Source organism: Dendrobates tinctorius, unplaced genomic scaffold (assembly GCF_039654945.1).
Source record: "Dendrobates tinctorius isolate UK_male_01 unplaced genomic scaffold, ASM3965494v1 ptg000172l, whole genome shotgun sequence".
NCBI classification, from domain to species: domain Eukaryota; kingdom Metazoa; phylum Chordata; class Amphibia; order Anura; family Dendrobatidae; genus Dendrobates; species Dendrobates tinctorius.
The window spans coordinates 4759492-4772371 of NW_027361839.1; the positions used below are offsets into that span (position 1 = coordinate 4759492).

Below are 12880 nucleotides of genomic sequence, written 5' to 3' on the forward strand. Positions count from 1 at the left end.
ACCTACCCATCCTCTCCACAGTGCTGGACCACCCTACATCTCCTCCACATCTCTATCTACCACCTACCCGTCCTCTCCACAGTGCTGCACTGTCCTACATCTCCTCCACATCTCTGTCTACCACCTATCCGTCCTCTCCACAGTGCTGCACCACCCTACATCTCCTCCACATCTCTGTCTACCACCTATCCGTCCTCTCCACAGTGCTGCACCACCCTACATCTCCTCCACGTCTCTGTCTACCACCTACCCGTCCTCTCCACAGTGCTGCACCACCCTACATCTCCTCCACGTCTCTGTCTACCACCTACCCGTCCTCTCCACAGTGCTGCACCACCCTACATCTCCTCCACATCTCTATCTACCACCTATCCGTCCTCTCCACAGTGCTGCACCACCCTACATCTCCTCCACGTCTCTGTCTACCACCTACCCGTCCTCTCCACAGTGCTGGACCACCCTACATCTCCTCCACATCTCTATCTACCACCTACCCGTCCTCTCCACAGTGCTGCACCACCCTACATCTCCTCCACATCTCTGTCTACCACCCTACCCGTCCTCTCCACAGTGCTGCACCACCCTACATCTCCTCCACATCTCTGTCTACCACCCTACCCGTCCTCTCCACAGTGCTGCACCACCCTACATCTCCTCCACATCTCTGTCTACCACCTACCCGTCCTCTCCACAGTGCTGCACCACCCTACATCTCCTCCACGTCTTTGTATACCACCATACCCGTCCTCTCCACAGTGCTGGACCACCCTACATCTCCTCCACATCTCTATGTACCACCTACCCGTCCTCTCCACAGTGCTGCACCACCCTACATCTCCTCCACATCTCTGTCTACCACCCTACCCGTCCTCTCCACAGTGCTGCACCACCCTACATCTCCTCCACATCTCTGTCTACCACCCTACCCGTCCTCTCCACAGTGCTGCACCACCCTACATCTCCTCCACATCTCTGTCTACCACCTACCCGTCCTCTCCACAGTGCTGCACCACCCTACATCTCCTCCACGTCTTTGTATACCACCATACCCGTCCTCTCCACAGTGCTGGACCACCCTACATCTCCTCCACATCTCTGTCTACCACCTACCCATCCTCTCCACAGTGCTGCACCACCCTACATCTCCTCCTCATCTCTACCATTCTACCCGTCTTCTCCACAGTGCTGTACCACCTTACATCTCCGCCACATCTCTGTCTACCACCTACCCGTCCTCTCCACAGTGCTGCACCACCCTACATCTCCTCCACATCTCTATCTACCACCTACCCGTCCTCTCCACAGTGCTGCACCACCCTACATCTCCACATCTCTGTCTACCACCTACCCATCCTCTCCACAGTGCTACACTGCCCTACATCTCCTCCACATCTCTGTCTACCACCTACCCGTCCTCTCCACAGTGCTGCACCACCCTACATCTCCTCCACATCTCTGTCTACCACCCTACCCGTCCTCTCCACAGTGCTGCACCACCCTACATCTCCTCCACATCTCTGTCTACCACCTACCCGTCCTCTCCACAGTGCTGCACCACCCTACATCTCCTCCACGTCTCTGTCTACCACCTACCCGTCCTCTCCACAGTGCTGGACCACCCTACATCTCCTCCACATCTCTATCTACCACCTACCCGTCCTCTCCACAGTGCTGCACCACCCTACATCTCCTCCACATCTCTGTCTACCACCCTACCCGTCCTCTCCACAGTGCTGCACCACCCTACATCTCCTCCACATCTCTGTCTACCACCCTACCCGTCCTCTCCACAGTGCTGCACCACCCTACATCTCCTCCACATCTCTGTCTACCACCTACCCGTCCTCTCCACAGTGCTGCACCACCCTACATCTCCTCCACGTCTTTGTATACCACCATACCCGTCCTCTCCACAGTGCTGGACCACCCTACATCTCCTCCACATCTCTGTCTACCACCTACCCATCCTCTCCACAGTGCTGCACCACCCTACATCTCCTCCTCATCTCTACCATTCTACCCGTCTTCTCCACAGTGCTGCACCACCTTACATCTCCGCCACATCTCTGTCTACCATCCTACCCGTCCTCTCCACAGTGCTGCACCACCTTACATCTCTGCCACATCTCTATCTACCACCCTACCCGTCCTCTCCACAGTGCTGCACCACCCTACTTCTCCTCATCTTTGTATACCACCCTACCCGTCCTCTCCACAGTGCTGCACCACCCTACATCTCCTCCACGTCTTTGTATACCACCTACCCGTCCTCTCCACAGTGCTGCACCACCCTACATCTCCTCCACGTCTTTGTATACCACCCTACCCGTCCTCTCCACAGTGCTGCACCACCCTACATCTCCTCCACATCTTTGTATACCACCATACCCGTCCTCTCCACAGTGCTGCACCACCCTACATCTCCTCCTCATCTCTGTCTACCACCTTACCCGTCCTCTCCACAGTGCTGCTCCACCCTACATCTCCTTGGCATCTCTGTCTACCACCCTACCCGTCCTCTCCACAGTGCTGCTCCACCCTACATCTCCTCATCTCTCTCTACCACCCTACTCGTCTTCTTCACAGTGCCCCTCCACCCTACATCTCTTTGGCATCTCTGTCTACCACCCTACCCGTCCTCTCCACAGTGCTGCACCACCCTACATCTCCTCCTCATCTTTGTATACCACCCTACCCGTCCTCTCCACAGTGCTGCACCACCCTACATCTCCTCCACATCTTTGTATACCACCCTACCCGTCCTCTCCACAGTGCTGCACCACCCTACATCTCCTCCACATCTTTCTATACCACCATACCCGTCCTCTCCACAGTGCTGCACCACCCTACATCTCCTCCACGTCTTTGTATACCACCATACCCGTCCTCTCCACAGTGCTGCACCACCCTACATCTCCTCCACATCTTTGTATACCACCATACCCGTCCTCTCCACAGTGCTGCACCACCCTACATCTCCTCCACATCTTTGTATACCAGCATACCCGTCCTCTCCACAGTGCTGCACCACCCTACTTCTCCTCCACATCTTTTATACCACCATGCCCATTCTCTCCACAGTGCTGCACCACCCTACATCTCCTCCACGTCTTTGTATACCACCATACCCGTCCTCTCCACAATGCTGCACCACCCTACATCTCCTCCACATCTTTCTATACCACCATACCCATTCTCTCCACAATGCTGGACCACCTTACATCTCCACCTTATCTCTGTCTACCACCTTCCCCTCCTCTCCACAGTGCTGCACCACCCTACATCTCCTCATCTCTGTCTACCACCTACCCATCCTCTCCACAGTGCTGCACCACCCTACATCTCCTCCACGTCTTTGTATACTACCATACCCATTCTCTCCACAGTGCTGGACCACCTTACATCTCCTTATCTCTGTCTACCACCTACCCATCCTCTCCACAGTGCTGCACCACCCTACATCTCCTCCACGTCTTTGTATACCACCATACCCGTCCTCTCCACAGTGCTGCACCACCCTACATCTCCTCCACATCTTTGTATACCACCATACCCGTCCTCTCCACAGTGCTGCACCACCCTACATCTCCTCCACATCTTTGTATACCAGCATACCCATCCTCTCCACAGTGCTGCACCACCCTACTTCTCCTCCACATCTTTGTATACCACCATGCCCATTCTCTCCACAGTGCTGCACCACCCTACATCTCCTCCACGTCTTTGTATACCACCATACCCGTCCTCTCCACAATGCTGCACCACCCTACATCTCCTCCACATCTTTCTATACCACCATACCCATTCTCTCCACAATGCTGGACCACCTTACATCTCCACCTTATCTCTGTCTACCACCTTCCCCTCCTCTCCACAGTGCTGCACCACCCTACATCTCCTCATCTCTGTCTACCACCTACCCATCCTCTCCACAGTGCTGCACCACCCTACATCTCCTCCACGTCTTTGTATACTACCATACCCATTCTCTCCACAGTGCTGGACCACCTTACATCTCCTTATCTCTGTCTACCACCTACCCATCCTCTCCACAGTGCTGCACCACCCTACATCTCCTCTACATCTTTGTATACCACCATACCCATCCTCTCCAGAGTGCTGCACCACCCTACATCTCCTCCACATCTTTGTATACCACCATACCCATTCTCTCCACAGTGCTGGACCACCTTACATCTCCACCTTATCTCTGTCTACCACCTACCCGTCCTCTCCATAGTGCTGCACCACCCTACATCTCCTTCACATCTTTGTATACCACCATACCCATTCTCTCCACAGTGCCGGACCACTCTACATCTCCTCCACATCTTTGTATACCACCATACCCATCCTCTCCACAGTGCTGCACCACCCTACATATTCTCCTCATCTCTCTCTACCACCTACTCATTGTCTCCACAGGGCTGCGCCACCCTACATCTCCTTATCTCTGTCTACCACCTACCCATCCTCTCCACAGTGCTGCACCACCCCACATCGCCTTCTCATCACTATCACATCTATACTCATCTGTTGTAATTTTTAGTTAGATTTTCTGGACTCCTTTTCCTCCTGTTTTTGTAATTGTAGAAGGAGTGGCCTATTTATCTCATCTATTGCATTTTTTCTGTGCTGTATTTGTGTATAAATATGTGACTCTTCAGATGTTGTATTAGTCTAGCCTGATGAAGAGACCTGAGTAGTCTGGGAAGCTGCAATGTGTTACCATCTTTTCAGTTCGCCATTAAAAGGCATCAACCACTGAGGACTCTCAATTCTGAATATTGGCCTATTTAAGATACTTGTTTTTAACATGCAAATCTTCAACTATTTAAAAAGGTAGTTTATAGCGTATACTAATATGTACTATATACTCCAGATATACAACCAGTGGGTATGTACCTCTACATACAGTACGTTTCGTCAGATGACTGGGAGAATTTGGGACAGTGACTGTGGCCGTACTGTAGGCTGCCTGTAGATGATCTAATTACCGTGGGAAAATTTCTGACCTTTTTCCCACGGTCATTAGTTCATTCACAGATCAGCCGGGGACTCCCCGCAGCCTCAGTGACGTCAGCAGGAGTCCCCAGCTGATCTGTGAATGAACTAATGACCGTGGGTAAAAAGTCAGAAACTTTCCCACGGTAATTAGATCATCTATAGGCAGCCATTGAGGCTGCGCAGAGCTGAATCAATTCATTTTGTAGTAGATTACAGTTAGGCTGGTCGCATTAGCACTGGTCCTCATTGTAAACTATTTAACCCCTTATGATGGATTGCAGCGTGGGACATGACTGAACGGCGGAGAGGTAAGGATATTGGTGATTTTTTATGTTATTTTTGTTGTGTCTTATTGACACCTCTCTATTATTAATCGGCTTAATGTCACCTTACAATCGAATGGTGACATTAACCCTTTGTTATATTAACCCATTCGCCACCACTACAGGGCAATGGGAATAGAGAGGATAAGTGCCAGAATTGGCACATCTTATAGATGCGCCTTATCTGGGGGCAGATTTTTGTAGCCGGGGGGGGCCAAAAACAATGGTCCCTCTCATGGCTATTAAAATCTGCCCTCACTCACCTGCTTTCCCTCTCTGGTTGATAATTTACTGCGGGAGCCCACGCATTTTTTTTACAACAAATTAACCCCTTAAATTAACACCTACACCTCCCAAATTTTGCACACAAACCCTCATCTCATTATTAGTCAGGGACAAATAAAAAAACATGAAATGAAATGATTTACTGTATGTAACCCATGTGTCATTTCATGTCGGGTTGGGGAATGATTTGACAGAAGCCGACAATTGAATTAGCGGCTATTCTGCTACGAAGAACTCTGTGAAATATAAATATATGTGTGTCTCAATGACATGTGTGTGTATATATATATATATATATATATGTATTCTATGTGTCTATATCTATTCTTTCGTTTGGATTTGAAAACCTGTCATTGGGCTCCATTATATGACCGTTTTGCAAGCCTGCGTGAAAAAAACGGTACACGGATGCCATACGGATTACATACGGATGCTTACATGAGAAAAATACGCGGCCACACCCTGACAACGGATGACATACGGGTCACTATTTAGGGACCATTTATGCGTATTACCGCCATACAATACGGTCCGTATTTTTCTACGTTGTGTGTGACTCCAGCCTAATAGTGCAAACATGGGTTGGCTGATGTCAGTATGCTGGGGGGGTGGGTCACATACTTTTGGCTCACCTGACTCTCCCAATGGTGTAGCAGCGGGTCTCCCCATCACTGCTCCGCACCACCGTGAGGAAGTAGCTCGGCTGCAGCTGTCTGATCTCCAGCAGGACCATGGCAAGGTAATGAATGAAGATCAAGGTGTCCACCAGTGACACCGTGTACTGGACCACGCTCAGAAGGTTCCGTTCTCGTTGGCCAAGAATTCGTACTGCATAGAACAGCCAATAGGAGAGCAGGAGGAGACTGAGCAGCAGAATAAGGAGTGCACGGAACTCCACCAGACGTGGCAAAACGTACCGTGGGCTCCGAAAGAAAACAGCCCAAGAGCCCAGGATGAGAATAAGCAGCTTAAAGGCAACTGAGATGTAAAGTCCCTCACAGATTGCTCCACAGGGCTCCAATCTAGACCCCCACAGCACCTGGGGCAGCATGATGAACAAAGGTGGGGTGAGGACCGTAAAGGCCAACAGGATACAGAACATGTAGACTCTCAGCATAATCCGAGCATCACGTCCATTGGACTCCATAGGTCCTCCTCTAGGGACCAGCTCCTCCAGGGACGCGCTCCTCTCAGAAGTCACCGCCGTGGTGGTCTCTCCCCATATGTCATCCTATGGAACAGTAAGAAAGTAGTAGTAGAAAGATAGATATGAGGAAGATAGATAAGTAGCTAAATATGAGATAATAGGCTACGACACTATACAAAAGCAATACAGAAAACATTTGCTCAATTGGGAAAAGCAAAGTCACATCTCCATCATTTCAAAGACAACTAATTCTGGGAACTATGGGACCACATGGGCACAAACAGCAAAAAAGCAACAAGTGTCACGATTCCACCTTTCAGTGTGTCAGGACGCAGTGAATTACTGTTTGCCGTCCAATCTAGGACAGGGGTGTGCTTAGCTCTCAGTGTCTTGAATTACAGTTTAGACCTCCAATCGAACTTAAGGTGCTGCCTGAACTTCATCCATGTGTCTCCTGTATGGATAATTACCTGGCTATTTAGCCAGCTCTCTGCCCCAGACCAGAGGCAATTGTAGCTTCTTGCTCACTGGTGTATGTTTTCTTTGTTCCCATGTGCTCTTATCTTCAGCTGCCTGACGTAGGACAGCACTCTGACCATCTGTTTGCTTTCTGACCATTTGCTTGATCCACTGTCTTCCTGGTATATCGACCTCTGGAATGTGGCCTGCCTATTATTTTGTCTCATCCCTATGACATACACTCCTGGCTTCTGAACCCTGGACCGTGATCTGACTATTGTTTTGTCTCATCCCTCTGTCTATGACTTACACTCCTGGTATTTCGACCTCCGGACCGTTACCTGACTATTCTTTTGTCTCACCGCTCTGTCTATGATGTACCCTCATGGCTTCTGACTCCTGTACCGTGAACTGACTATTGTTTTGTCTCACCCCTCTGTCGGTGACGTATCCCCCTGGCTTCTGGACCCTGGACTGTGACCTGACAATTGTTTTGTAGACAGTCAGGTAGGCGGCTTCAAAGGGAGCACCAGGCGGTGGGAGTAGATACAATGAGGATGGTCCGCTATAGCTCCGGCAGGGAACCGTGTGATTTCAAGAAAGTGGCTCTTGTGAGTAACCAGAAAAGTGTGACCGGTCTCCGACAATGTAGTTAGCTAGGGATAGCTAGATAGGAATCACAGCTTATTAAGGATACTCTGGTACTAAGAATTGCATACGAATTAATAGAGACTGTGTGGATTCCTGTGCTTGAAGATTCTCGCTGTGGGATATTCCTGGAATTATTTGTGAAATTTATCTGGATCTGCATCAGAAGATTTGGTGGCTCCACAAGCTATTGAGCAAACAGAGAGAAACAGCAAAACGGCACTCAAGTAAAGTCTACTCACTGGTCGAGATATCGATGTCTGAAATCTGGGTGTCTGGGTGATATTCAAAACGGTTAATCCAGTGCTTGCATGACACCACACGTAGTATAAAGCCAAAAAATGCAGCACTCGTGGAATCCGTTAAAAAACCATAGTCCTTTATTGAATTACTTGGACAAGGTCAGCACGAGGGCTAGGTGGACCTGTTGAAGCGTGTGTAACAGCTGTAGTCTTTTTCCCTGCATGTTATTCACGCACCTAGCCCTCATGCTGACCTTGTCCAAGTAATTCAATAAAGGACTATGGTTTTTTTAACGGATTCCACGATTGCTGCATTTTTCTTCATTTTTTGGCTTTATACCACACGCTATTGAATCCGCTGCTGGGCGTCTGTATAACAAGTTCAGTTATTCACTGTTGAAGTATATTTTGTGAAGGAGAACACTGTGCGCTCAACGATAATACAGTGCACTGTGTATATACATTGAGTTTATACTGTTATATATATTGGGAAAAACCGGGTACCCGTGATTTATTGTACATTAGTCGGGAGGCGGGTGTAAGATTGTACTCCTGAGAGGACCATGTGTCACAGGCCCAGTATAACCCCGTGTAGGCCCGGTGGTGGTGGTATAGTCATGGAGTCTGATCCTTTCTGTGAAGCTGACACTTAGGGTCTCTCAGGCGCCATAACTTATATTGTTTGAGTTGTGGCTGTTGTGGCCCATATTGTGTTGGGAGAGAAAATTCTGTCATTCTTTGCATAGATATAAAGAAAAAGTTGGTTTACCGTCATATTGAGTCATTCAGAGCAGCGCCGTATTCTCGTCCCGAGCAGAGACTGACGTGCCGGTCATTACAACCATACAGAGGAGGGGGCACATACTTTTACCACACAGAGGAGGGGGCACATACTTTTACCACACAGAGGAGGAGGCACATACTTTTGCCACACAGAGCTGTCTCTCAGAGACCGCCTTTATACATGCGTCTACAGAGAGACTACAGACTGGCTCCATACCTGGAGAAACTCCCGGACCCCAGAGACCGCAAGATCCTGAGCCGGTATAGACTCAGTGCCCACAGTCTGGCCATCGAGGTCGGCCGACACAGGCAGAGCTACAAGCCCAGGGAGGAAAGACTGTGCCAACACTGTGACCTGGAGGCCCTGGAGGATGAGACCCACTTCCTGCTACACTGCCTCAAATACTCAGCAGTGAGGGACACTCTCCTCAGGAGACTATCCAATCTCTTCAGGACCATGTAAGAGGAAAGAAACATATACGTTCTTCTGAGAGAAGTGCATACATAGACTGTGAGGAGAAACATGCCATGGTCTCCTCTACCCCACCCTAGATGACCCCATCCATCACCCCCACAGCTCCTACCCCAGGTCTCTACTATTCAGGAAGGGGGGGAGCTAATGTGAATTTGTCCTGTCAAAAAACTCATTTCAGTTGATGTGATAGTGTTAAGATAATTAGATGAGACTGGCAGATAAACCGACATATCCCACCTGCCCCTCGTCTTCCTCCTCTCCTCCTCCAGAGCCCACCGCTGGTAACAGATAGTCAATTGTAGATTCCTCCATGGTGACCGACTCCCGGCCATCAGGACTTCTATCACTAGAAAGAAAGAAAAGCTTCTCTTACACTTTACACAGGGACAGATAGAATAGATAGCCAATAAACAGATAATACATAGATAATAGATATACAGTATAGATAATAGATTGATAATACAGTTGTGATCAAAAGTTTACAACTACCTTTTCCAGTAGATCCATTGACAATTCTTTTGCTTTCCCCGTGACTCACAATCCAGAAATGTCAGTGGCTGGATGAAAGAGGCAAGAGTCTGTCTGGAACCCAGAAACTCACTCAGCTTTTATGCACACACACTGATTACAAGCAAACAGGTCACAGGTGAGGATGTTACCTTTAGTGGCCATTCAAACCCATTTGAATCAACTTCTGTACAGGTTATCAAGCCAAAATCACCAGGGTGTGTAAACTTTTGATCTGGGTCATTTGGATGTTTTGGGTTGTCATTTTGATTCAAAAAGAGAAAACACAGTAGTCTGACAATAATTGGCTTCACCCAACCACTGACCAAGAGTGGAGAAAAAGTTTTGATGTTATCATTCATATTCTCTGAAAAAAGGCCAAGAAAGCAAAAACTCTGCCGGGGTATGTAAACTTTTGAGCACAACTGGAAGTGGCAGTACGGGTGGAGGAAAGGATAGTTGAGTAACGGTATGAGTGGAGGAATAAATAAATAGGTGGCATCACATCACTGGTGAAATAATAGTTGATCAGCGGTATGAGTTGATGCCTAGATAGATAAGCGGCAGTAAGGGTAGAGGGAAGAATAGTTGAGTAGCGGTATGGGTGGAGGAATAGATGGATAAATGGCAGTTCTAGTGGAGGGAAGGATGGCTGAGTAATGTCAGGAAACAGACAGTGTGTGCGGTGCATACACACTAGAAAGAGAGAGGACAGTACCGAAGAAGTCTGTTTACCGAGCACACTCTCCAGAGTGGGAGGGATGGAGAAAGTAGCAGGCAAAAACGACTGTGTGCAAAGACACAGACAAGGACCTGGCGGGTCACGTGACCAGAGCAGGAAGGTCCTAAAGGCTAGAACTAGTATTCGTGCGAACTGGGGAGCACAAGGCGGAAAGTAAGAACCGGCAACACCGGATGCAGGGTCGGACTAGCCAAGGTCAGTAACAGGAGGACGGCACAGGACAAAAGGAGTGAGACAAAAAGTACTCAGGAGACAAGCCAAAGTCAATCACCAAAAGAGCCAAACAACAAGATACAGAATCAACAGGCAATGGCAAAGTGAGGGACAGACCGGATCAGAACCAGGGAGCATACACGCAGGGCAGGCACAAGGCACAAACACACAAAGCTCCAGGGTCAGCTTAACTCAGCCGAGGGCAGGAGTATAGCTGACAGAGAACCCTAGAGGTATAAATATCCCTCCCAGATCCAAAAGGAGGCCACAACAATTAACCTTGAGAGGGCAGGGCATTAACCCAGTCCAAACCATGACAGTAGCAGTACGAGTGGGGGGATGGATAGGTAAGTGGTAGTACGGGTAAAGGGATGGATAGTTGAGTAGCAGTACGAGTTGAAGGATTGATAGATAAGTGGCAGTATGGGTGGAGGGATGGATAGATAACTGGCAATATGGGTGGAGGGATGGGAAGTTCAGTAGTGGTATAAGTGGAGGAATAGTTAGATAAGTGGCAGCACTGGTGGAGGTATAAGTGGCAGTACGGGTGGACGGATGGATAGTTGAATACCAGTACGAGTTGAGAAATAGATAAGCGGCAGTACGGTTGGAGGGATGAATAGTTGAGTAGTGGTACGAGTGGAGGGATGGATAGATCAGTGGCAGTATGGGTGGAGGGATGGATAATTGAGTAGAGGTAAGAGTTGAGCGTAAAATAGATAAAGTGGCAGTATGGGTGGAGGGTAGGATGGTTGAGTAGCAGGACAGGTGGAAGAATAAATAAATAAGTGGCAGTTAAGGTGCAGGCAAGGATAGTAGCGTATCAGCACGGGTGGAGGAATAGATAAGTGCTGTATGCGTGGATGGCAGGATGGTTGAGTAGCGGCTCAAGTGGAGGGATGGATAGTGGAGTAGCAGTGCGAGTTGAGTAATAGATAAGTGGCAGCACAGGTGGAGGGATGGATAGTTATGTAACAATTATATGGGTACTACGGATTCTGATTGCGTGGGATAATACGAAACTGAGACCAAAGTTGATGCAAATGAGCATATTAACAAGAGAAACAAAACTAACAGAGCACTTCTGGCAATAGTAACGAAAACACAGCACAATATAGAATGATGCAAGTAAAGCAAAACTAACAGAGCACTTCCTGCAACAGTAACAAATGCACAGCATAATATGGAAATGTCCAGTGTAACTGAAGAGCGGGGCGCAACCGCTAATATGACCAGTCCAACAGTAATATGGCGCAGGTGTGCACTAGGCACTAAACGTGGGAGTCCAGCAGTAAGTATGAGAGTAAGCACACCGCGTTTAATAAGGAAGTCCAGCTACATTATGAATGAGCCCGCACAGCACTAACGTGTAGAAGTCCAGCAATCACATGGGTGGAAATGCACACGGCACTTAAACGTAGAAGACATTCATTATACGGGAGTGGCATTAACCAGAGAAGGTCACTATGTTTATTTTTTGGGCTGAAAGTCCCGCACAAGTCCAGCACCGCAGCCCAACAACACTGACCTAGAGGAGATGGTGATGTCAGGATTCCTTACAGGTCACAGCAGATCCAGAGGCGAATAGTTCCTCACTAAAAGTCCAGACAGAAGTTAAGCACAGTCAGCATCAGGGAGACGCACAGAGGACTGTAGGCAGCATAACGTGGAGAGGCAGAGCACCGAGTAATGAGCTGCAGCAGCAGCAGGGAGTCCACCAGCAGACAGGCAGGAGCTCAGGAGCCAACAGCAACAAAATACTCAGGCAAAGAGGAACACACGGCCCGGACTTAAAGGGAATCTGTCACCCCTTTTTTGAGATATCATATAATGATATCACACAATTGTGTGTCACATCAGGATTCTCTTAGTACTTTTGCTTCCCCCTGACCCCGCACCTTTCATGCATAAATACCTTTTTTATATCAGTTCAGATGTATGTAAACTGCAGCTGTCCGGTCCGATGGGCGGGGCTTATTCAACTGCTCCCCCCTCCCTGTCTTGCTCTACACAAGAATAAATGCGTAGAGCAAGACAGGGAGGGTGGAG

The 12880-nt window shown here is 48.8% G+C and overlaps 1 protein-coding gene across 12 annotated transcripts in view; it reads right to left on the bottom strand.

Moving 5' to 3' along the window:
- The window catches only part of LOC141053902 (vang-like protein 1), a 115773-nt gene that overhangs the window by 61675 nt on the left and 41218 nt on the right, over positions 1 to 12880 (bottom strand). For 6 of the 12 annotated variants that reach the window (XM_073551059.1, XM_073551060.1, XM_073551069.1 and 3 more), the window contains 2 exons: positions 9607 to 9715; positions 6248 to 6846 (listed from right to left, as the gene is read on the bottom strand). In XM_073551059.1, the coding sequence (XP_073407160.1) occupies positions 6248 to 6846; positions 9607 to 9715 (708 nt within the window). Of the gene's footprint in view, positions 1 to 6247; positions 6847 to 9606; positions 9716 to 9858; positions 9927 to 12359; positions 12427 to 12880 lie in introns of all 12 variants that reach the window. The other 6 variants (XM_073551063.1, XM_073551064.1, XM_073551062.1 and 3 more) reach the window with 2 other exon arrangements.